Genomic DNA, 27018 nt, shown 5'->3' on the forward strand with positions numbered 1-27018 from the left:
TGGGTCAAATTATTCAGTCTTTCATTTGAACACAACATAACTTTCCTCTTTCTGCTGTACATGCCAGCATGAACTTGTTCTTTTCATTCCCCATCATGCTTATTGAGACGGTTTTGCAGCCATCGAATCTTTCACAACAAAAGATATAAAGTATTCTATGCCAATTCTGTTCATTTGCATCACTTTTTCATTATGAGCTTTAGTAAATATTCATGCAAAAAAAACAAATATAGCTGTACTGCTAGTATTCATAATATGGTTATGCAAATACTTGCCAGTACTGCATATCATTTAATTAGAACAATACATAATATATATATTTAATATCATCCCCAAAAAATATTGGCAAGAACAACATTTCAAGTTATCATTAAAGTTTGCAAATGTGTCCTATGCATATTTTATCCATTTCTAAGTGGATTCTCTGTTGAACAAGTCAAAACACAACATAATTCAGCAGCATGGTTTATTAAAATGTAAATTGAAATGTTTGCATATCAACAGAATTCAAAACAATGAAACAACATTGAACAAAACAAAATACATCCGTATCTACAGAATCACAAGAAAGTTCAACAAGAGGGCCATGATGACCCAAAAGAACTCTCCTCACCAATTGTTAAAATCTTGACCTGGTGACATAGTTTTTGACCCCATTTGACATCTATTCAAACTTGGCCTTTATACCCTCAATAAAACAATCTGACCAGGTTTCATTAAGATTGAGTCATACATTAAGCCTTTAGAGTGGTAACAAGATTTTGTGAAGCTTTGACCGAGTTAACTAGATTTTGGACACGTGTGATCCAGCTTAGGTAAAGATGAACATTACCACCTAGTTTTATGAAGATCAAGTCGTATATAAGACAGATAGAGTGGTAACAAGTTTTTCTAAAATTAGACCAGTTTCCCTAATGTTTTAAGCATGTGACCCAGATTAAAACTCAACCTTGATATTGTTAAGATAAACAATCTGACCAATTTTCATCAGACTGAGTCATGACTTTGGCTTCAAGAGAAGGAACGTTTTTCTAAGATTTGACCTTGTGATGTACTTGACCCAAATAGATGATCAGCCTAGATTTTGTCAAGGAAAAATTGTGACCAAGTTTCATTAAGATCAGGTCAAAAACTGTTTTCTTTAGAGCGATAACAAACTGAATGTTGGCAACACACCACATACAAGAATGTACATTTACTGACCACAATAGCAAACCATCAGCAATTCTAAGGTGAGCAAATAATGGACACCAACAAAAGCATCTTTTAAATAAGGTTTACACACATCACTAATTATTTGTGCCAGGATCACTGTGGAAAAAATACTCAGAATTAAGCTTTGCACAAAACGATGCCATCCATGATAAACGACCAAAGAAATACTTCTTTTTATAAAGCTACATATAAATGATTAATTTCTATACTAGTTTCAAAACAGGAGGTCATTTATACAATATTATCATAATCATAAAACTAGTTATTTCAAGTAAAAAGGGGGCCACAACTATTTCAGCATTTATTGGTTGTTTGCTAACTTTTTTTGTCAGTAATTCTCTGGAAACCATGACAACCAACAGACAGGCAAGCTGACTCACACATTAACTTCATTTCCGGGTTACTATAAAATCTCCAAGTGCAATAAAGGCACAACCTGTATGTTTTGAGTTGTATACATGTACAACCAGTGTAGACATGCAGAAAAATAAAACATGTAAAAACAAGGGCTGTTTGTAAAACATGCATGCCCCCCCATATGGGCTGTCTGTTGTAGTGGCAGCCATTGTGTGAATACGATTTTTGTCACTGTGACCTTGACCTTTGACCTAGTGAAGTTTCATGATCCTAGGTGTATGCGTTCTTGAGTTATCATCCGAAAACCATTTTACTATTTCGGGTCACCGTGATGGAGTTTATTTGACTAGAAATACATTGCTACATTATGTTTTACCATTATACCATACTATTGTTAAATTTCATTTGATGTGTAACATTACCAAACCAACCCATGAATTTGGTACAAATAAACATTAAAATATACAAAGAATAATTAAATAGGCTTCACATTCACTTAAAGAGATAACAATTAGCAAGCAAGTATTTTTGGATATAAAGAAGCAAGCAATTAATGAATGGTAACATTATAAATAATGTATTGTGCATATAATGTATTTGTAGTTTAATAAGATTGGAGCTGACATAATGGGAGAGTAAAATGTTATAAAATCAAACACTATTGTCGCTAAAGTTGTTCCTGTTTTCCTATACTTGGTAAAGTCTGTATTAAACATGCATTTATACCACACATTAACTAAGTCAAAATAATAAAGTAAATGCCAGCTGTAGTGTCATGAGGAACACAAGTTGTTGTAAGAAACACAATGTAATATTCAAATAATTTGTGTAGACTAAAATCATAAAAATCACACATATCCATATTTTTCTATGATGAAATGTGGCAAAGTTTTGTTACATGTAGCTGTTCTAATTTAATTTTGTAATAACAGCCTAACCGTAATAAGTTAAGTACGACACTCAAAGTAGTCTCAAGTACATTACCAGATAAAATTATAAATAAATATTCTTAACAGTCGGAATGTACATCGAAGCATAAATTATTTTTTAAGATAACTAGCAGAATATGAATTGTACAACTGATATATAATAAATATCAGCCAAAGTACATATTTGAGTATAATGTCACAACTGGTAGTGTACCAGTTGGCCATAATAGACTGCTATTCATTATTAACAAGAGATGTGTTCGTCATAAACACAATGCCCCCTATTGCGCCGCTTAATTTTATTTTTTTGACCTTGAAGGATGACCTTGACCTTGAACTTCCACCACTCAAAATGTGCAGCTTCATGATAACGCCGCCGCGATTTTTTTTCACCTTTGACCTTGAAGGATGACCTTGACCTTGAAGGATGACCTTGACCTTGAACTTCCACCACTCAAAATGTGCAGCTTCATGAAAACGCCGGTTTGAAATTATTTTTTTTTGTTGTTGTTGACCTTTGACCTTGAAGGATGACCATGACCTTGAACTTCCACCACTCAAAATGTGCAGCTTCATGAGATACACATGCATGCCAAATATCAAGTTGCTATCTTCAATATTGAAAAAGTTATGGCCAATGTTCAAGTTTTTTTTGGACGGACGGACAGACTGACTGTCATACTGACAGACAGTTCAGCTGCTATATGCCACCCTACAGGGGGCATAAAAAACAATATGTTTAATTCTTAATTTGTTTAAAAATAATTTTACACAAATTAAATAAAAATGCACACCCCACACAGCTATTATCTAAAAAAAGTAGAGGCTTCGAAATATGAAAAAGGAAAAGACACTGATGATCATCAGCTTGTTTTCACAAGCTTATCTATTGCTACAGGTATTACAAACATTTCATTTCCTGCTTTATAAATTGGACACCTGGTCGGGAAATTAGCAAGTATTCTGTTACAGTGTTGCATCTCAGTAAGATCCTACTAACTGAGTTGAAAAATGTATATGTCATGCTTTAACTGTGCAAATATAAAATAGGTTTCAATTCAAGGCTTTTTTCATTCATGCCAAAATGTTTGCATAATATTTTCTAACACTGTTTCTCTTTCAAACCCTTGATATATTTGACAAAATACTGTACGGTGATACTGCAGTTAAACAGTAAAGAGGCACATCCTGATAACTGAGCAGAAGGAAACTCCAGTTTTCTATTGCACGTTTGATTGTTCCCTGTGTGAATACATTTACTTCCGAAAATAAAATAAGAAATTGAATTCAACAGGGAGTGCAAATCAAATGATTTTTTTTATAGTTTTTATAGTTTTAGTTTTTTTTATTGATCTCTGGAATTTGTTTTCAAGAAAGTTGAGACTCTTCTAAACAAAATCCAATCTAGGCAGAAAGTGTCGTCCACGATTAGCCTGTGTGGTCTGCACATGCTAATATAGGACAATATTTTGCGCACCTGAATTAAGCCCAATTTTCTCAAAGCACAGCTCATGATAGTGATCAACCCATACTGAAGAACAACAGTTACTTAGATCTAATAAAGCATGTTAATGCCCATATTCATCAAACTAAGCCTGAAGATTAATGACATTTACTTAAAAAACCAATAACATGGTTATGTTCTTTAAAAAGCTGCCATTCGTACTAGATGTTTTTCAATAATTTTTTTATTCTTTATCTTGAATAGTTTGTGAAAGAAATTAACACCCATGGGGTCTGCGTCTTTACAAACGCAAAAGTATTTCTAGACATTCTTAAGTCTTGGAAAATGGGCCCTTATGGAATCTAATTGATAATTGCTCTGGGACTTCTAGCAATAAAAGACAAAACTCTATCCTGATACAAAAAGATTTAAAAACATTTAACACAGACTGGAATCAAATTAAAGGATGAATATGAAATTCTTGTCACAAGACTTGTCAATAAATTAGTACACAGCGATGACGGAGTAAACGAGCTAAATTGTAAACAAGCTAGAATTGTAATTTTATAATCATGTTCCTACCAATGTTCTTAAAACCCTGACAATATAATTTTATGAAACTTCTTATTTCATTTAAAACATTGGGAATAAACAATCATATAAGCAGAAGAAATTATTTTAAAATAGATACATGTAACAAACATAACAATAACTTAAAGCATACAATTTTCACACCAGCTTTTGAAGTTTTTGTTTTTCCTTGAAGCATGAAGAGCAAAACCCGTCATATTTGTCGTTACCATAAAATGCACAGTCTTCATTCATACACCGCTGCGCCCCATAGTTGCTAACGGAATGAGTTGGGACCATGGAAACACTGGGTTTCACAGTTCCTGCGGACTTGTACTCCACATTGTCATAATCTGGGGACGGCGTTCGGGTCAGGGGTCGGGCTTGAGGGACCCCAGGGGTCGAAATAGGGATCTTGCTTAAGGAACTGGGAACTGGACCCTTCTGTTGAGAGTTTGGGACCGGAACCTTGGACTGGGAGCCAATGTTCACTGCTACGGGGGGCTGAATGCTTTGCTTAGATTTTGCAGACACTTCACTGGTCTGAACTTCACCATTTTTCATGTCATAGAACTTGGACTTACCAATTTTCGTACCATCCACCTCATCTTTGTGTTTATGATGTTTATTGTGTTCAAATTCCTTTAACCTATCTTTTTCCTGATCGATTATTACTTTTTTCTGATCAGCGTAACATTTCGAACATAGATAACTTGTTTCAACAGTTCCAAACAAGCTACAGCCTTGAGTTACACACTGAACTCGATGACCAACATTTGAACTAGACTCCTTGTGTTTAATTTTATTGCCTGCAAGGTCTGCTTTAAACCGTTCACTCGCATCACATAAATAGTTGTCAATCATTTTCTGGTGTGTTACACTCTTCTGTGTGACTAAGCGGCAGCACCATAGCGACTGTTGCTCATTCTCTGCCAGAGCTGATATTGTCAGTGGAATTTTGGAATTCTGAGAACTAGAATTTCGACTGGACTTCTTCTCATCTTTCCCACTTCCACCTTTACCAAGATTTTTCAATTTTTTTCCCACACTTTTACCAAAGCTTCCAAACTGTTTTGAGACAGAATTTCCCCGTTTCTTTTCTTTCTTCCCTTTCTCTGTGAGCCCATCGTCTGACTCATACGAGCCTGTTGAGTTCTTATCGCTGCCACTGTCCAGCAAGCTTCCACTGATTGGCAGCCGCTCTAGGTCCATGTAGCGCTTCAGGATGTTTATCTTCTGTTCCTCAGGCATCATAAACTCACCCTGGTTCTTCTCCCAGTTGTAGAAGGAGCCAGGGTCGATTGCAAAATGCAGCGGCAGAATCTTCAGTTCTGAACTCACTATTGGAATGGCCACTGAAAAAACAGAACAAAGCCCACATGTTTTTTTCCAACCATTTTGGGAATGGGACAAGGACTCTTTGGATACCAAAAAATTGTGCTGTTTTTATTAAAAGTGGGAAATTGTTGTCTTTTTTTTCCTCACGAATACTTTAAATAAAGAATAAACAAATCTATATATAATTGTCTAATGTTCAACATATAGAGATAGAAAGGGAAATGAATTCAATATCGAAATGTGTGTTGTTGTTTTTTCTGAAACCTTCACTTGGGAATTTTAGACAGTTATTTACTTTTTGAGATTGGAAATGGGGTTGAAGTTTGGCCCCAAATTTGACAAAAAAAAACAAACAAACAAACTGACTGCGGATGATGGATATATATGAAACTTGGTATACAAGGGCAGAATAATATTTAAAACAAAATATTGTTTAAGGGTATGCTAGTCTGTAAATCCATGTTCAAAATCCACATGAATAAGTCACATCAATGCGCACCCATTATAAATCACAAATCTATATATTATAAATCACAAGTCACTTAAACTTCATGCTTAGCCGTTAAAAACTTTAACATCACTCTGCATATGAATGTTAAGCCAATTTTCAAAGAAATCAATGAGCATTAAAAAACAAGAGCTGTCACCATAGGATGACATATGCCCCCTATAAACGCTTGATAGAAGTTATGAGCTTTTTTCGAAGCCTAAACGCAGCTTTCGAAACCTATACGCGGACCCTAACTTCAAGGTCAAGGTCAAAGGGGTCAAAATTTGTGTGCGTATGAAAAGGCCTTGTCCATATACACATGCATGCCAAATATGAAATTGCTATCTGAAGCGAAATAGAAGTTATGAGCATTTTTCGAAACTAGCCGCAAAGTGTGACGGACAGACGGATCAACAGTCCGATCACTATATGCCCTTCTACGGGGGCATAAAAACAATTATTAATTACCTATATAAATCTAATTGTCCAGGGTTTATCAAGATAATACTGAATTAAAAAAGAAACACCAGCATTTTATAATTTTGACACCAAACCTCACAAAATTCCCTCATTCTTCTGCAAAATTGATAATAGAAAATCCAAGAAACAGATTCCAATATCCAACACAACTCACCTGGTAAAGCAGAATTCTTGTCCTCCTCCGACCTCTGAGATTCCATGGGCACAAGGGCGGAGAAGTGAGCGGCGTCATATGTGAGCAGCAGTGGAGACCTGTAGCAGTGTGCTGCCTCACACTCCAGGGGCAGGTAAATCCCTCCAAAGGGTATGGGGGCCATAGCCTCCCCACTGGCGTCCCTCAGGATGGTGTCCGCCACCACAATGATGGGGCGCTGTATGACATGTGCGAGGACAAACACGTGGAATTCTTCCAGGCTCTCGTACACGATGGGGGAGTCGGAGTTGGCTTCTGGCATTGTGGAAGAGCTGAAACATAGTGAAGTGATCTGTACACAAATCATGGCATCCAGATCTAGTGCGTAAGAATAAATATTGCAAAAAAATTCACCATTCATATGAGCCGCACTCAAGGAAATGGGGCTTAATGCATGTGCATAAAGTGTCATACCAGATTGTATGCTCAGGCTAATATAGGAAAACATTTTCTGCCTAAACTAGATTTTTGCTTAAGGGAACTGTCCACTAATCTGGGGATCCAATCTAGTATGCGACTATAATTTTGCTTACAATTTCCTTGTTAAGTACATACATAGAAAAGTGATGAATGTAAAATAAACAAGAGATGTGTTTGTCAGAAACACAATGCCCCCTACTCCGCCGCTTTGAAATAAAATTTCTATTTATTATTTGGCAGGCATAGAAATCATCTCCCTTTAAAGCTTATTACTTCCCTTGGATTTTGTCCAATCCAACCGGGGGAGGGGGGAGGGGTCTGTAGACAGTCAAAAATGACCAAGTAAGACATCACTGACAACCAAGGCCTGTGGTTTATCAAAGAGATCATAGCCAGAGTTTATCATGTATCTATGGACATAAGTCCACAGGTATGTAATGAACCCTATCATTCACAAATTAGTACAGGAAAGAAATGATAATTATATCATTAAAAAAAACCTTTGACAAATCAATCATTTGAGTTATAAATAATCAAAATAAAAAATATGTACAGTAACTGTGAAAAGAACTTAAATTCTTGGTAAGGAAATATATAATCTGAGATTTATAATTATATAAATTACTGCCCTTGAAAATAATTGTCTCTAACAAATCTCTATTTTTAGAAGCAAATTAAATTAAAAGCCACTACCGTTAGTTGTAGATTCACCACTCAAAATGTGAAGCTCCATGAGATACGCATGCATGCCAAATATCAAGTTGCTATGTTCAATATTGAATAATTATCTCCCTTTAAAGCTTATTACTTCCCTTGGATTTGTATTTTTGACCTTAGACCTTGAAGGATTTCCTTGACCTTTTACCACGATGTGTTTGTCAGAAACACAATGCCGCCTACTGCCCCGCTTTGATTTATTTAACAAAAATATATAATTTGGCAGGTCAGATAATTATGTCCATTTAAAGCTTATTACTTCCCTTGGATTTGTTTTTTCGACCCCGTGACCTAGTTTTTGACCCAGCATGACTTGACCTAGATATTGTCTAGATACAACTTCTGACCAAGTTTCGTAAAGATCCGATGAAAACTATTTGAATTAGAGAGCGGACACGAAAAGTGTGACAGACGGACAGTGCGAAAACTATATATCCCCTTTTCTTCGAAATGGGGCATACAAATTCTATTTTTTGGGTGTACTTTCAGAACAAACAACAATTTAGACAACAACTCAGTACATACATAAATTATTTCTCAACTAAATGATACAGTAGCCAAAATAACCAACGATTTCTAAAAGTTACAGATTTTTTAATACATTTAAGGCGTATTTCACATTTAAATTTGTTTGCCACTAAACATACTTAAAACCCTGACAATATCATTGAAGGAGCTAATACAGATACAATGTATATGCAATTACATTACAAGAATGATACATTTACGGCACAACTCCAAAAGCACATTATAGAAAAAAGTTTCAATATTTTATATGAAGGGAACAAACAAAACTTAAAGGTTTAAAGTGATGTCAACTGATGATGCATAGTACTGAAAATAACTGTTATGAATTGAATCGTTAATTGACACAAATATATGAAAATTTTATACTAAGAAAAATATTTAAATATACTTTGTCTTAAGGTTAAATACTATATGTTGAAATGGAACTGTGCGTTGCTACACAAGCCTAGTAATATACATTTTACAATGTTACTAGTATACGCTGTACCGCTATACAATGTACCAGTATTCTTTGTACCAGAGTACGTATTACCATTGTATCTTCTAACATTACCTGTTTTGCTGGGTGAGCATGCTGTTACAGCAGCTGTTACTGCGTGGCGCACTGCCGGGCAGCGTGCGTGGGGTCGTGGACGCGAGACGCAGAACATTGTCCCACTCTGTCTTCCACTCCGCCTCAGTGAAGATCAACCCTGCCTGGGGAAAGAGATACAGTGATACACAACGAGCAAAGAAAAACCCGGACCAGCCTGGGGAAAGAGATACAGTGATAAAAAATGAGCATAGAAAAAAACGGACATGATAAGATCATTATTAGGACCATACACGTAAGTCAGTGAGCGTTTGACCTCCTTGAGCTAAAAATAACATAAACAGCAATTCGAATTAATACTTTTGAGAAACAGAACAGGATTTATAAAATGAAGAGCCAGAATAAGCAGTCTACACAGGCTTATCAGAGAGGACGCATTCAGCCTTAACTTTATGTTACTTCTTTTTAACAAAAATATCATAAAATCAGAAAGTGTTGTCCCTGATACGCCTATGCAGACTGCACAGGCTATTCTGGGAAGCCAATTTACGCATATGTATTAACCCTTACAGTGCGGGAACCGAGTTGTGAAGGCCTTTGCAAACAGTTTGGATCCAGATGAGACGCCACAGAACGTGGCGTCTCATCTGGATCCAAACTGTTTGCTATTCTGATAGTATTCTTTGAAAAAAAAATCGAAGAAAATGCTAATTTTAGAAATTTAGCAGACGACATTTTAGCAGACGACAAATTTCCCAGCATGCAAAGGGTTAAGCCCACTTTTCCTAAAGTGAGGCTCTAATACATTTTCAGCCAGACCATACTGGCATACCTGTTTGTGTGTCTGTGTTTGTTGAAGTCTCCAGCGTCTATAGAGGGCGTTGCTGTAAAACTTCTTGGTGAGGGTGTCATACAGGGCCTTGCGTAACATCAGCTGCCTGTCATGGATCCCCCACATGGCTGTAACACACACACAACACTGAAATCTAGACTTGATACATGTGCATAAAGTGTCATCACAGAATAGCCTGTTTAGTCTGCACAGGCTAAACAGGGAGGACACTTTCCACTTTCATGGAATTTTTTGTCACTTCTTATTGAAAATCCAGCGAAGGCAGAACGTGTAATCCCTGTTAAGCCTGTGTGGACTGCACAGGCTAATCTAAGATGACAATTTCCGCACATGCATTTGGCCCAGATTTCCCAAATTGATAGTTGTAAAGTGCTTTGCGTAGCATCAACTGATGGTTGCGGATCCCCCACATGGCTGCAACACAAACTGCACAAAATAAGCTTATTGCAGCCTTGTTCTGGAAAATCTGGGCTCCAGGTCTGACATACACACACACACAGAAAGTCCCTTTTAATTGAAGTCCAGTAAAGGTGGAAGGTGTTGAGCCTAATTAGCCTATACCGACTGCACAGGCTTATCTGACACTTTATGAACATGCATTCAGCCCAGATTTCCCAGAACAAGGCTCTGTTTTTCAATGGTCTTGGTTACTATGGTTACTATAATCCATAAAGGATGTATTACTGTGAAACCATTATTAATCGTCAGGCATTAATTTTCATAAATTCGTCAGTCGACCGATCGGCGAATTTAAGATCCTAACGAACAATCATGCTCTATGTTTGAACAAAAACAAACACTAAGTTGAACAATATTTTAAAACTTTACCGTAGACATGAGGCATTAAATTCCAACATAATCCATGCACACATTCACTGCTGTTTCGTAATCAAGATTAATCCGGTTTTGACACAAAAGGGATGTAGATTACACAAGGTACTTAACTGACACGTAACACTTCTTTTAAACGCGTGTGCAGTACAGCTGTATCGAATGCGTTGACTTCGTTTATGTAGAATGGTAATGAATTAGCGCTAATTGTTTATAACTTTATTACCCATTAGGTGCATTGTGTTTTTTCAGGGGTGTTGCATATTAGCCATCACGCAGCGAATGCCGATGAAAGACAATATACCAAATAAAAGAAGACGATGAGTGATCAACATGCGTATTTATCACAAATTAATAAAGAATATTTTAATTGCTGTTTGTTGTTTGATTGTTTGCGTTTAACCACACTTATTACTATTTTATATGTATCAATTTATTTATTTTTAAATTATTGACATTATTGATTTATATACCGGTAGTTTACTTTTTAAAGAACAAACACACACATAGAGTTTATAATTTTAAATAAATGTTGATATCAGAATAAAAAAGCATTTTATTTGAAAAAAAACACTTAACAATCTGGAACCTCTTTTGTATAACACAAACAGTTTAAAACGGTATTGACAGCATTTTAATAAAAATCATACCAACTATTATATTATTACTGTGTTATAATAATAGAATAAGACTAATTGGCAATTGGCTTCGTTGTTACAAACACTCGTTAACGGTTATTCGATCCCACTTGTCCGCTAATCATAACAATGAACGTGTGAATGGCATACATTAAGAGGGTCCATTACTGTCCCTTGATAACAAAAGACTAGTTAATTGGCATGTGACAAACAGGCCCCACCTCCTGCAGTGATTCTCAAGTGTGTTCCCGCATTCGTACCACGATTTTTCGCACCTGCGATTGAACGTGAATATGTATTACACACAAATCGGATATTGACTGACGCATTTTTTTTAAATTTAAAATCAGAAATCGGCGAATTTAAGTGCTGACGAAATCGTCATTTTTATAAAAATGACGAAATTTTGTGCTGTCGAAAATAAATGATTTTACAGTAGTTGGTTACTATAATCCATAAAGGATGTATTAATTGGTTATTATAATCCATAAAGGATTATTAATTGGTACTATAATCCATAAAGGATGTATTAATTGGTTACTATAATCCATAAAGGATGTATTAATTGGTTACTTTAATCCATAAAGGATGCTTTACTTGGTTACTATAATCCATAAAGTATGTATTAATTGGTTACTATAAATAAAAGATGTATTAATTGGTTACTCTAATCCATAAAGGATGCATTAATTGGTTACTATAATCCATAAAGGATGTATTAATTGGTTACTATAATCCAAAAAGGATGTATTAATTTGTGAAAAAAATATTGGCATAAAAAATTATAAAGACAAAATATTGTGGTATCATTTATTTTTTGTCTGTGAAAATTTACGCAACTTTAAAAAAGTCAAGGCACTCTAAAGTGCTTTGGCGTTTTGGCTGGTGTTTGTACATGGCTGAGATTTTACACCCACAAAGATGGTGACCAAGTTTGATGATAACACCATTTAAACACAGGCATTTTTATACATTTGACACCAAACCTCACGCAATTCCCTCATTTTTCTGCCCAATTGATTCAGAAGTGTTTGTTGATCTTGCTGCCTTACAAATTTGGCAAAGATATTATGCCCACAAAAATTATCACCAAGTTTCATGATGATCCGAATAAAAAAATTCAAACAGATAGAGGACATTGGCAAGGGCGCCAGCCACCCACCTGCCTCAAGTGTTGCCATTATTTATATGTCCGGCTTTCTGTGAAATCAGGCCTCTAGAGTGCTAACAAGGCAAATGCTGACAATGCAAAACTGACTACAGACAAAAGGTGATCACAAAAGCTCACCAGTCAGCACAATGTGCTAAGGTGAGCTCAAAAAGGGACACATTAACTTAATGCAACTTAAACAATATGCATCACTTTGTGGCCAACAATAAAATCTGACTTTTACTCTCAAAAACTGTAAGTCTTTGGCTTTTTGAGTCTAAGGAAAGCCATGTTTAACCCTTCCCCACTCAGAAGAAAAGTGAAAATGGCTATATGCAACCAGAATAAAACCAGAACAGCCTGCTAACGAGTAACTAATTGCAGGCAGTTCAGCTTTAATGCTGTTACCTGCTCATCAGTACCTTAAGGTTGGAAAAGACGCCTTTATAATTTGAATCAAGTAAGAAAGGTCTTTAATTTAATTTGATTTTCTAAGGGACCACAAACATAAAATGCCTATCTTAGCTGGAAAGTGGTTAAAGTAAGAATAGTATATGTAAAGGTACCGAGAGATGCAGCATGTAGCAAGCAGTTCCCATCCCCTGAGGTTGCCATAGGCATCAGTCTTTGACACACACCGAGCTCTGCCCACCAGTTTAGTCGACCTGAATAACGAGAAACATAAGTACAATATGAACCATTGGGATGAATGCATGTGCGTAAAGTGTAATACCATATTAGCCTGTGCAGTCAGGACAGGCTAATCAGGGATGACACTTTCTTCTTTTATTGTAATTAGTGTTTTAAAGGAAGGGGCTTTTTAGGGCAAATCCAGATTAGACCAAAATTGTCATCCCTGTACAGGCTAATCTGGGATAACACTTTAAGCACATGAATTAAGCTCAGTTTTCTCAAAACTATAGGCTCATATAATTAGTTCTATACAGTAGAAATTGTGTGATTTATAGTTTCTATACCTCATTACACCAGCATTCCGTTAACTAAGCTTTTTTCCAGTGCTTAAGTTTTCAGGAATTACATTTGCAACATTTTCTTCAAAATATCTACCCTTGACTCATGCATAGGTTAAGGAATCAAGATTGTAAGTATTTTAGAATTAACAGTTGTTCTCTAGTCAATAAATAAGGCTTTGGTGTACTTATGTGTATGTGGAAAAGCACTAGGGATTTAACCTGACTGGTTTAATACTCAAGGATCAGAAGGAGAAAAAGTCGTTAACTTGCCAATAAACAAAGATTACTTATTTAAATGCTAACATTTTATTTTTTGGTTTACAGAAAGAAAATATATTTCACTTAGTGAGTTTTAAAGTCAATTTTCTTTGTCAAATGGCTAATTTTATCCAATTAAATTTCTCTACAGACAGATCTGCAAGTAAAATGTTTGATTTTGGGACTGCTATTGTTAGATATAAAGTAGTAGTAGATGACAATTTAAGTGGACCCAGAAGATAACCAGTCTGCAATAGATTTTCAAAAGACACTAAACAGAAGCAGCAACAATTATTCTTCACTTTATTATTCACGAGGGAAATGCAGAATATGAATTTAAGCATTCAAATTTCTTTTGGAATTTTCTATTGCAATGTTCTGTTGAAACATATTCTACATCTAAATCAAGTACTGGATCGCCCCAAGAAACAGACTTGCAAAATGTCTCAATATTCTGCATGATTTAAACACAAGCATGTTGAAATGAACACATTTTAATTAAGACCAAGTAACACTGTAGGGTATACACAAAACAAACTCTCATGGTGTGCATTGGGACTCATCCCATGGTACACTCAAAAAATCAATCTTGAGCTACCGCATGCAAAAGCATGAAAGTGTGACTAATCTAAACAAGAAACATGGCAATGCCACAAAACCAGATTTTTATCATCAGTGTTTTTTTCACCATTTCGGGAATGGTGTCGGGTCCCTTTGGATTGGGAAAATTTGCGGCGTTTTGACTAAAAATGGGAAATTAGTGTTGTTGCTGTTTTGCTAAAAAATGCTTCAAAATTGAGAATACAAGTGTCGTCAGTATTATATTTACCAAGGTTGAACTTATATGGATCAGAGATCAACAAAATATTGAGATCTAAGAAAAATTTTTTTGGAAAGATTGTTTGATGCAAACTCAAGTTTTGAGCAAAAAGCACATGGTTGCTGTTTAATATATATTTTTTGGTAACAGTGATATTGAGAGTGATAAACCGGCCCCAAATGCAATCACAAAATGTCATTGGAACAATAACATCAAAATTATGGTTACTGAGCAGAAAATGTTTTTTCAATTTTTAATACCACATAATACACACGCCCAAAATAGAATTCCAAGCTAAATATCCCAATTTTCATCAAGATTGGTCAATGCAAACTAAAGTTTTTGACTAGAAACCACATGTCTGCCATTACCAACATCCCCCCCCACCTCAAGCCAAGCTGCCATACCCTTTGGCCCTTCTCTTTTTCACAAGGATTTTCAACTTCAACATGCTTCATGTTGTTTTAGTAAATAACATTAGTTTAATGTTTAAATACTGTTCTTGCATAAATGGTTATTGTAGTTTTATGTCTGTCATTTTGTTTTTAATTATAATATATATCATTATATGTGTATGCATATATGATTCTTTATGTTTTGTTCTTATTGCTCAAGATGAAATATGATGTATTTGTTGTAAATTGTTTCTTGTTAGAAGACCTTGTTGAAAATAAGAAATGTATTATATAAATTGCATATTATGTAATTTCATCTGATGTATTTCTTAACAAGTCTATCTTCTTTAAATAAAGATTTTATTATTATTATTATTATTATTATTACTTCCTTAAAAAACCTTAACTGAAATGAAGTGAAAATGGCTCTTTGCAACCATCATAAAACCAGAAAATTTTGTGAGTAATGAGTAACTCGCAGTCTGTTAAGATTTTATGTTGGTTGCTGCTTATCAGTATCTATGAGTTTGAAAAAAGTCTTTATTTTATTTTGTTTAAGCTATTAAGAAAGGTCTTTTATTTAATATATGTTTTTTTAAGGGAATGCAAAAGGGGTAAAAAGCATATGTGAAGGAAAGGTTATCTACCAATATTTTTTAGTGTGATACTTCAGAATATTGTGTACCGGCTTGCTCCAAGGAAACCAGGGTAGACAACTCAATGAGGTCCTTCTCGAGGAAGTCTCTGAAATCGTCAGAGTATCCGCTGATATCCGGTAACAAGAATGTCTGCACGTACATGTTGTCATGGCAGTCTTCGACAATGTCGTGTAGAACGTTCTGCCTCTCCTGGTCTACCAGGAACGAGTTCTCCGAAATCTTGGAGATCCCACGCTTCAGGATCTTGGGAGCTGTAAATGATTTGCATATCATTTGATTCAAAGAAATTTTAATTAAATGAAACATTCCATTAAAGCGGAAAGTGTCGTCTCTGATTAGCCTGTGCGCTTAGTGATCATGTTTTTAACAAACCTGAAGAACTTTGAACTGGACCATGTAGCCGTTAGAACAATTAAGTGTTCTAAGTTTCATTTTTTTTTATTGCACTTAATATGTGATTTTAAGGGTGTTAAGAAGATTTCACTGTATCAGTATAAAGAACAAGAGCACCGCCTTGCGGGTGCAGACCGCTCATCTATTTTCTTTTTAAAGGTGAAGGGACTCTCATTTTCAATCACAAAGGAGGGAGAGGTGGAGTGAAGTGTGGGGGCATGGACATTCATTACAGTATCTTCCAAAAATGCGAAAAGAAATTGCAAAAAAAAAAAAAAAATTGGGGGGGGGGGGGGGGGGGGGATTGTTGGGTGCGATGGTTGGACGGTATTTCAAACATAAAATAATAAAAATTAATATTTGTGTTTTTTAACCGTTTCAAAAAAAAAATTGGGGGGGGGGGGTGGGGTGGGGGGGGGGTATAGTATAGTGTGAGGGTGTGGTGGTCATTTGTGGAGGGGGGTGGGGGGATACTCTTGGGTGGTTGGACGGTATTTCAAACATAAAATAATAAAAATAAATATTTGTGTTTTTTAACCGTTTCAAAAAAAACTTAGGGGGGGGGGGGGGGGGGGGGTATAGTATACTGTGAGGGTGTGGTGGTCATTTGTGAGATGATTTAAAAAAAAAAATTAGGGGGGTGGGATTCAGGGGGGGGGGGGGTATAGTATAGTGTGAGGGTGTGGTGGTCATTTGTGAGATGATCTTAAAAAAAAAATAGGGGGGGGGGGGGGAATTTGGGGGGGGAGGGGGGAGGGCACGGGGGATGGTTTGGGTGGAGTCTATTGTGGTATGTCAGGTAAGAGTAGTTTTGTCAAAGTATCAATCAAATATAATCATAAATAAAGAAGTTATGGCATTTTTAGCAAAATTTAATAATTTGACCTTGAGAGTCAAGGTCATTCAAAGGTCAAGGTAAAATTCAACTTGCCAGGTACAGTAACCTCATGATAGCATGAAAGTATTTGAAGTTTGAAAGCAATAGCCTTGATACTTTAGAAGTAAAGTGGATCGAAACACAAAATTTAACCATATATTCAAAGTTACTAAGTCAAAAAAGGGCCATAATTCCGTAAAAATGACAACCAGAGTTATGCAACTTGTCCTTTTACTGTACCCTATTGATAGTTAGCAAGTGTTCCAAGTATGAAAGCAATATCTATGATAGTTAAGGGGTAAAGTGGACCAAAACACAAAACATAACAAAATTTTCAATTTTCTAAGTATAAAGGGCCCATAATTCCGTCCAAATGCCAGTCAGAGTTACATAACTTTGCCATGCACAGTCCCCTTATGATAGTTAATAAGTGTTGCAAGTATAAAAGCAATAGCTTTGATACTGTAGGAATAAAGTAGACCTAAACACAAAACTTAACCAAATTTTCAATTTTCTAAGTATAAAAAGGGCACATAATTCTGTCAAAATGCCAGTCAGAGTTACATTACTTTGCCTGCACAGTCCCCTTATGATTTTTAGTAAGTGTTGCAAGTATGAAAGCAATAGCTTTGATACTTAAGGAATAAAATGGACCTAAACACAAAACTTAACCAAAATTTCAATTTTCTAAGTATAAAAAGGGCACATAATTCTGTCAAAATGCACGCCAGAGTTATCTAACTTTGCCTTCCCAGTCATCTCATGATAGTAAGTAAGTGTACCAAGTTTGAATGCAATAGCATTGATACTTTCTGAGAAAAGTGGACCTAAAAGCAAAACTTAACCGGACGCCGACGCCGACGCCAAGGTGATGACAATAGCTCATATTTTTTTTTCAAAAAATAGATGAGCTAAAAATGCCCCACCCCTTTTGGCCATGTTTTTCTACAAACCAGAACCATTTTGAACTCAGCCAAACTATCATTAGGACAAAAGTTCTTATCAAGTTTCATAAAGATTGCACTATGAACGTTACTTCTAGATTGTTCACAATGTTTTACTACAGCCAAATAAGGAAAAATGCCATACCCCCAGACGGACATGTTTTTCAATGGACTGGACCCATTTTCCAACTTATGCCATTGTTTTACTTCTCATAACTTCAGACTTTCTATGCAAGCATATTTATCAATGGAATCCAGATGTAAGAAGTCTTTTATTTCAGAACATGGTTGTAGTAAATTTAATGTTATGGAAATTTAAGGGCCAGCAAAGCTTAAGACCCCCCCCCCCCCCCTGCAAAAAACAACAACACAAATACAGTGTTTTTTTCTCTTAATACCTTAAGACTGATAATGGTATCAATCAATTTAACTGTTGGCTGAAGGCTAACAAGAACATAAGTTTTAAATATACTTTTTCCCCATTTATCACTAGCACAAAATACCACAACAGTTCACCAACAATCTGAAGCTTAATCGAGTTTGCATTTGATTTACGTATCATAATAATATATTTCCTCCTGACAGATGAAGTCTTCATGAAATATGAGTTTATGATGACATTTTTTGCATCAATGAAGGAAATAATAATACTGTCTCAGTTCCTAGAATAAATGAAATGGAGAACAACAATACATATACTGTACACCCACAGAATCCAGTCTGGCTAGTAGAAGAACATAAGTTTTCTTATTGAAATATTTATACAGATCTTTACTAAAAGAAATATTTATTTTCTTGTGGTTGATAGGGAAATATTGGTAATTTAAAACACTGAAAATGAATCATTTTTTTAATTACTACATTTCACTTAAAACATCATATTCAGAATTTATAAAAAAATGGAAATCCTTAAATTATCAGGAAATGTGTTGGTTATTTTATCAACAAACAAATAACAAACCTCAATGTACATACCACAAAATTCAAGCACAACTTTAAACTTGTAGTAAATTGTTTCAAACAAATGAGCCTCACTCTGGGAAAATGATGCTCACCGTGTTGTCCCAGATTAGCCTGCGCAGTCCCCACAGGCTGATCTGAGACAACACTTTATGCACATGTATTGAGCCTGTTTTTTTCAGAGTGAGGCTTAATAAGAATACCTGTGGTTTAGATTTTGACAAGCTTGTTGAAGAATACAACAATACTCACATGTACTTCCAGCAGCAATTTTTGGAGAATTAAGGCAGCCATTATCCAGAGGCTTCACATCCTCTGCTCTAACAAGACTCTGAGCAGGCTTAACATCATCAACTCTCACAAGATTCTGAGAAGTTCTATTTCCACTCTCAGTTAGGATTCTATCTGTGTTCATAAAGCCAGTCTTTGCTGCAGGTGTGTAGCTGTCATTGTAAGCGTCTTTGGGGTCCCAGACTGGGTCATTGCGTGTAGGCACCGGACAAGACTGGGACTTTGGTAAAGCCTCTACACGGATGCCACCTGCTGTCCTTGCAGGGTTTACAAGGGCCTGGTAGGGGGGTGGGGATGGGCGGTTTGGCCGTGTCACCATGGAAATGGATGGTCTGTTACTCACTTGAGACTGGTTTTCAATCTACAAAAATTAAATTATGTTATTATATCCAGATAGCAAAATACAAACAAACAAGAGTGCCACTGCCCAAATAGCCACACCAAGGAACTTCATTATTCTGAGCAGGTAGAGTTCACAAGGTTTAAAGACTTAAAATTAGAACAAATGTTCAAAGCCAGTTTCATAAAGATTGCACATACAATTGCGACTTCTAGAGTGTGCACAAGCTTTTTTTAAAATTCAACTTAGTGTGCTAGTTTTGACCCCACATGACCCTGGTTTTGACTCAGCCGAGTTTCATAAATATAAAAAAAAAAAGTGTGGCATCCACAGTGTTCACATGCTTTTTATTTAATTTCAAAGAGTACCCTTGTTACTGTACCCATGTAACCCAGTTCCAAACTGAGATATCATTCAAACAAATGTTCTAACCAAGATCATGAAGATTGACCAATAACAGTGGCCTGTATTGTTTACAATCCTTTACTTTAATTTGACCTAGTGACCTAGTTTTTGACATTTCCAAAAGTGCCGGACCTGACAGATGTTTTTAAGACAGGTTCTATTGAAAATGCTATGTTGCTGGTCTGAATGGCCGGCAAACAATTTATAAGAAAACATTTTTTATGTCATAGAATAAAAACATGAAAATAAAAGAGAGCTCAAATGACCTATGAGCAGTAACAATAACATTGTATTTTTGTTAACATTCCTGAAATATTATAACTGCGCATGAAAACACTTCCTCCTATGCAAGTGCGAATGACAATAGTTTTAAGGTTTAAACAAAAACACGTTCTGCAACTCAGAAGTCAGATAGTTGCAATCGGGGTATTGTAATTTCGTTTGCGATCAAATTTACGCTTAATAGTGCTCTTTTAATTGATTTTTATGTCTTTGTTGACATTTGTAGTTTTCTTGAGTTGTCATAAAATTTTGCCACCAGGAAATATTTGTCATTGAAATTATCTAAATACCGATAACTTATTTGTGCTTTAAAACTTAGTCTGTTAATTTATGTAATTTATATCCCACATGACTTGTGTTCTGTTGTTTTAGGTACTTCACTGATTCCTTACAAATATAAATGTGATTTTTTTTTGGTCATAATAATTTATTTACATTTTTCAGTCACTGTCACACGTAATTATTAGTATATGAAAACATTTGTTCCAACAGCAGTTTGCATACCAGTATACAATTTTTAAATTTTCAATTGAGAAATTGCCTTGTTTTAAACATATTTGTGTGTTAATATTTTTCTTTAAAATGCTGTGAGTGTGTTGTTATTTAAGTGTTCCTTGTTAGGTGTGGGGTTGTTTATTTTCCATTTTATTTTTCCAATTATCATTATTTCAATAAATTTGAGTCCGTGACTGTCCAGTGGACTTTTAACACTTTTGGGAAAGTCCACGTGTCGAACATTTGCCATTTTTATTGTTGTTTTTAATACAAGTTCTCTCTAAAGCAATTTATATAAATAATAAATGAATCATTTTACAAATCTTAAAATGTGCAATTTACAGGTCCTTAACAGCCCTCGAACAAAGCCAGTTAAATTTAACACGCCCAGGAAAAAATACAACCATCATGGCCCTCGAAAAAGTGACCTATTTTCTGACCCCAGATAACCCATCTACAATCCCAACCCAGATTTCATCAAAATAAACATTCTGACCAAATTTCATAAAGATTGGATGAAAAATGTGACCTCTATTGTCTACACAAGGTTTTTATGTTATTTGACCTAGTGACCTAGTTTTTAACCCCAGATGACCCAAATACAATAACAATCAAGATTTTATTAAGATAAACATTCTGACCAAATTTCATAAAGATTTGATGAAAACTGTGACCTCTATTGTCTACGCAAGGTTTTTATGTTATTTGACCTAGTGACCTAGTTTTTGACCCCAGATGACCCAAATACAATCCCAACCCAGATTTCATCAAGATAATCATTCTGACCATATTTCATAAATATTGGATAAAAACTGTGACCTCCACTGTCTACACAAACAAATTGTTGACGGACACACGTACGCACAACGGTCATCACATGGTCACATAAGCTCACCATGTCACTTCGTGACAGGTGAGCTAACAAAAACTAGGTGGTAAAAAAGATCAATTGCTCCCTTGCAGAAGCATTGAAGAAATAAACAGAGGCAAATATGTATTCATGTAAAAAAACAAGCCAACAGTAACCTAGCATTGCATTTATATAGACAAACCAATTAGTGTATATGTACTTAACCACTTGGATATCAGGAAGGCTTGCTTATAACCAATTTACAAAAGATAACAAAAACGATTGTTTCCTGATAGTGAAACAAACAATACATGCAAACCATTTCACATTGGTAATTAGCAATACGCCCATGCATAATCTTTGATGAAGTAAACGCCTTAAATAGGGGAAAAAATGACTCAGATGTAGTGAAATAACAGACCAGCTTTGCATGACTTCCTTGGACAAGCCCAAAGTTACAGTATAATATGGTAGACATATTGCTGATATTTGTCTGATTAGAGACATATCACTAGAGAGTCAGAACATTTATGTTTCCAATTGAAAATATGTTATTTGCTTCCTTTCCAGTCATGTTATTTAGAATAATCAGGTGGAAATCAAACACTTTCTATTAACCCATTTATGCCTAGCGTCTAAAACAATAGCTTTCAGAGGACAGCGCGCTCTACTATTCGAGTGCTTGACAGAATAATGTAAGCCATCATGGGGAAATTGTTCATATTCAATAATTTATTAGACGATCTTTCAAAAAAAAAAATAATATATATATATTTTTATTTTATTTTTTTTGGGGGGGGGGGGGTTGAGAGGGGGTATAATGAGGGGTGTGGTCATTTATTAGACAATTTTCAAAAATAAAAAAAGGGGAAAAAAAAATTGGGGGGGGGGGGGGGGTAGGGGGGGGGGGGGTGAGAGGGGGGTATAATGTGGGGTGTGGTAATATTAGATGTTTAAAAAAAATGGGGGGGGGGATAGGGGGGATGAGAGGGGGGTATAATGGGTATAATGTGGGGTGTGGAAATTTATAAGATGATGTATAAAAAAAAATAAAAAATAATTGGAGGGGGGGGGGGGTTTGGGGGGGGGGGGGGGAGGTTGCGGGGGGGGGGGGGGGGGGGCTGGGGGGATGAAGGGATTCTGGATAAGGGCGTGGGGTATTGTTTGGGTGGAATCCATTGTGGTATTCAGGTAAGTGTTGTTTTGTCAAAGTAATAAGAAAATGTGATCATAAATAAAGAAGGGGCCATAATTATGTCAAAATGCTTGATACAGTGGTCTGCTCTTGTTTACAGGTTGGGGTCATGTTTGTTAACAAGTATGCAACGTATAAAAGCAATATGTCAAAGGATATAGAAAATATTTGAGGTAGTACGCAAACTTTAACATAGATTTATCAATAATATGCATTTTCTAAGTATAAAAGGGGCAATAATTATGACAAAATGCTTGATAGAGTTGTCTGCTCTTGTTTATAGGTTGGGGTGATGTTGGTAAACAAGTATGCAAAATATGAAAGCCATATGTCAAGGGACAATGAAAATAAATGGGGTAGTACGAAAACTTTAACATTTGATGCATATTCTAAGTGGAAAAGAGGCCATAATTATGACAAAATGCTTGAAAGAGTTGTCTGCACTTGTTTATAGGTTGGGGTCATGTTGGTAAACAAGTACGCAAAATATGAAAGCAATATGTCAAGGGACAATGAAAATAATTGGGGTAGTACGAAAACTTAACATTTGCACGCTAACACCGGGGTGAGTAGGATAGCTCCACTATATATATTTCATATATAATAGTCGAGCTAAAAAGGCCTTTGCAAACAGTGTAGACCCAGATGAGACGCCGCATGATGCGGCGTCTCATCAGGGTCTGCGCTGTTTGCTTAAAGGAATTTCTGTAAGAAATATTATAAATATAGAAATAAATATACTAGACATCCCTAATTTTGGAAATAAATTGATCCAATTTAGAAGGATGGGAGAGTCCGCTAGGCTTAAATGGGTTAATGATAATAAGTAATATCACAAGATAATGTCTCAACATGGACCCCCACACAACACATGCTTGGACACAGACACAGTACATGTCACCCACACTAAATGTCAAAATACATTACTTTTTTACTATTATAATATGAAAACTGTATTTATAATGCGCATTATCTCAACAGCAACTGTGACCTCGACCTTTGATCAAGGGACACATTAGTGATAATTAGTTGCCAGTTATGTTAACATTGCCTCATAAATTATGAAATTTCAGTTCAGACTAATGGTCTCAAGTTTAGATCTTTGGTAAACATTTGATTGATTGAATGTTATCAATCAAAACAGCTAAAACATAACATCCATATTTAAATGGGCTTTGAAAAGTTTATATGAACAAATAGTCTAAAATTAGAAAGCGAATAGGTTTTTTCATATAAACCTTCACTAGTACCTATGTCTTGCGTAACATAACTACATGGACAATGGCAGACAACGGATCATATCTGCACTACTGAGGTAATATATTGTTGGAATATCAAGGAAATTCAAACTCTTCGACCAAGCGCTATTGATTATAACAAAGTGAACATTCCTAAAAATAAATCTTGCTATTTAAATCACGACCAGTTATCTGTAAATATTGACAACATGCTTTTTTTTTAAATTGCTTACAGAAAAACTGGGACCTGGCCCCTAAATTGATAACAACTATCAGAAGTTCAATATTAGTTTTAAACAAATAACCAATAAAGGTACAAATGAGAGATCAACAAGGGCTGTTTGTAAAACATGCATGCCCCCCATATGGGCTGTCAGTTGTAGTGGCAGCCATTGTGTGAATATGTTTTTTGTCACTGTGACCTTGACCTTTGACCTACTGACCTGAACATTAATAGGGGTCATCTGCCAGTCATGATCTATGTACCTATGAAGTTTCATAATCCTAGGTGTAAGCATTCTTGAGTTATCATCTGGAAACCATTTTACTATTTCACGTCAATGTGACCTTGACCATTGACCTAGTGACCTGAAAATCAATAGGGGTCATCTGCCAGTCATGATCAATGTGCCTATGAAGTGTCATGATCATAAGCGCAAGCATTCTTGAGTTATCATCCGGAAACCATTTTACTGTTTCGAGTCAATGTGACCTTGACCTTTGACCTAGTGACCTGAAAATCAATAGGGGTCATCTGCCAGTCATGATCAATGTTCCTATGAAGTTTCATGATCCTAGGCGTAAGCGTTCTTGAGTAATCATCCGGAAACCATTTTACTGTTTCGAGTCACTGTGACCTTGACCTTTGACCTAGTGATCTGAAAATCAATAGACGTCATCTGCCAGTCATGATCAATGTACCTATGAAGTTTCATGATCCTAGGTCTAAGCATTCTTGAGTTATCATCAGGAAACCATTTTACTATTTCAAGTCACTGTGACCTTGACCTTTGACCTAGTGACCTGAAAATCAATAGGGGTCATCTGCCAGTCATGATCAATGTACCTATGAAGTTTCATGATCCTAGGCCTAAGCATTCTTAAGTTATAATCCGGAAACCATTTTACTATTTCGATTCACTGTGACCTTGACCTTTGACCAAGTGACCTGAAAATAAATAGGGGTCATCTGCCAGTCATGATCAATGTACATATGAAGTTTTATGATCCTAGGCATAAGCATTATTGAGTTATCATCCGGAAACCATTTTACTATTTCGATTCACTGTGACCTTGACCTTTGACCAAGTGACCTGAAAATAAATAGGGGTCATCTGCCAGTCATGATCAATGTACATATGAAGTTTTATGATCCTAGGCATAAGCATTATTGAGTTATCATCCGGAAACCATTTTACTGTTTCGAGTCACTGTGACCTTGACCTTTGACCTAGTGACCTGAAAATCAATAGGGGTCATCTGCCAGTCATGATCAATGTTCCTATGAAGTTTCATGATCCTAGGCATAAGCGTTCTTGAGTAATCATCCGGAAACCATTTTACTGTTTCGAGTCACTGTGACCTTGACCTTTGACCTAGTGACCTGAAAATCAATAGACGTCATCTGCCAGTCATGATCAATGTACCTATGAAGTTTCATAATCCTAGGCCTAAGAATTTTTGAGTTATCATCCGGAAACCATTTTACTATTTCAAGTCACTGTGACCTTGACCTTTGACCTAGTGACCTGAAAATCAATAGGGGTCATCTGCCAGTCATGATCAATGTACCTATGAAGTTTCATGATCCTATGCCTAAGCTTTCTTGAGTTATCATCTGGAAACCATCTGGTGGACGGACGGACTGACAGACAGACCGACATGTGCAAAACAATATACCCCCTCTTCTTCCAAGGGGGGCATAAATATTAAGATATTTATTGGTCAATTCTTAAAATCAAGTCTATGTGTGAGATACACAACTTTCGCACTCGTATGTAAGGTCCAACAATTATTATTGCTCTAAGTCTTAATATCAAACTCATCAATTAGAATGCTTGTAACCTGTGTTAACTTCCATTTGTTAAAATAAATTTAAATTTCATGAGATGAGTACAAAATAGTTATAACTGCTTTACAATTCTTTATGTGATAAAACAGTTTAAACCTTCAAAATATAACTGTTTTCCGCTCAAATGCAAAGTAACAATGAATATGCGCAATCAGCATAAAACCTGAACAACCTGCGAGTTACTCGCAGACTCTTCATGTTTATGATGTTTGCTGCACATCATTATCTTAATCTTGGAGATGAAGCCTTTTATATTTGAATCGAGTTAGAGAGGTCTTTTAGTTGATATCATTTTCTAAGGGACTTCAAAATGGTCAAAATGGGTTTCTGATTCGTAAAAGGTTAAGAAAAGAAGTCTAAGACATGAATGTTCAAAGTCATGGGCCCTGGTGATATCTCACCTGTATGGGTATGATCCTCTCACTTGCCTTCTCCACAGGGAACTTAGGCACATACTGCTGCTGCAAGAACGCTGGGTGGGTGTCACCCACTGCAGGCCCCATCCCAGTCACTACAGTACCCAGCCCCTCCCCCTGCGGCATCATACGATAGTTCGTGGGGCGAGCAAACCCAACAGGCGGGCCATGGGTCACCATGGTGACAGGGGTGGTCCCGGGGACCGGGTAGCGCTGAGTGATGCCAGCGGTGGAGTATGTGTTGCTGCTCATAGGTGTCGGGGGTATAAACCCACTGGAAGCCATCTTGGTCTTTTTGTACATTGTGTAAGCGTTTTGTACATTCCAGTGGCAGCCTGAAACAAGTATTTATGTTGCTTGTAATTCAAATTATATCAGAACATGTAATCCAAAATGCTCAACTAGCTCAAAAACAAGGCTATACTTGAAAAAGCATCAATTCAACTATTTCCTCATTGGACAGTGAGGCC

At 36.1% G+C, this 27018-nt stretch overlaps 1 protein-coding gene across 2 annotated transcripts in view; it reads right to left on the reverse strand.

Moving 5' to 3' along the window:
- Positions 1-1913: 1913 nt before the first annotated feature.
- The window catches only part of LOC127877302 (OTU domain-containing protein 7B-like), a 45503-nt gene continuing 20398 nt past the window's right edge, over positions 1914-27018 (reverse strand). For both annotated transcript variants that reach the window (XM_052423004.1, XM_052423003.1), the window contains 8 exons: positions 26534-26883; positions 19218-19617; positions 15818-16042; positions 13252-13350; positions 10046-10173; positions 9235-9377; positions 6978-7288; positions 1914-5870 (listed from right to left, as the gene is read on the reverse strand). In XM_052423004.1, the coding sequence (XP_052278964.1) occupies positions 4675-5870; positions 6978-7288; positions 9235-9377; positions 10046-10173; positions 13252-13350; positions 15818-16042; positions 19218-19617; positions 26534-26883 (2852 nt within the window). In that variant the 3' untranslated portion in view covers positions 1914-4674. The remainder of the gene's footprint in view (positions 5871-6977; positions 7289-9234; positions 9378-10045; positions 10174-13251; positions 13351-15817; positions 16043-19217; positions 19618-26533; positions 26884-27018) is intronic.

Source organism: Dreissena polymorpha, chromosome 4 (assembly GCF_020536995.1).
Source record: "Dreissena polymorpha isolate Duluth1 chromosome 4, UMN_Dpol_1.0, whole genome shotgun sequence".
In the NCBI taxonomy this organism is placed as follows: domain Eukaryota; kingdom Metazoa; phylum Mollusca; class Bivalvia; order Myida; family Dreissenidae; genus Dreissena; species Dreissena polymorpha.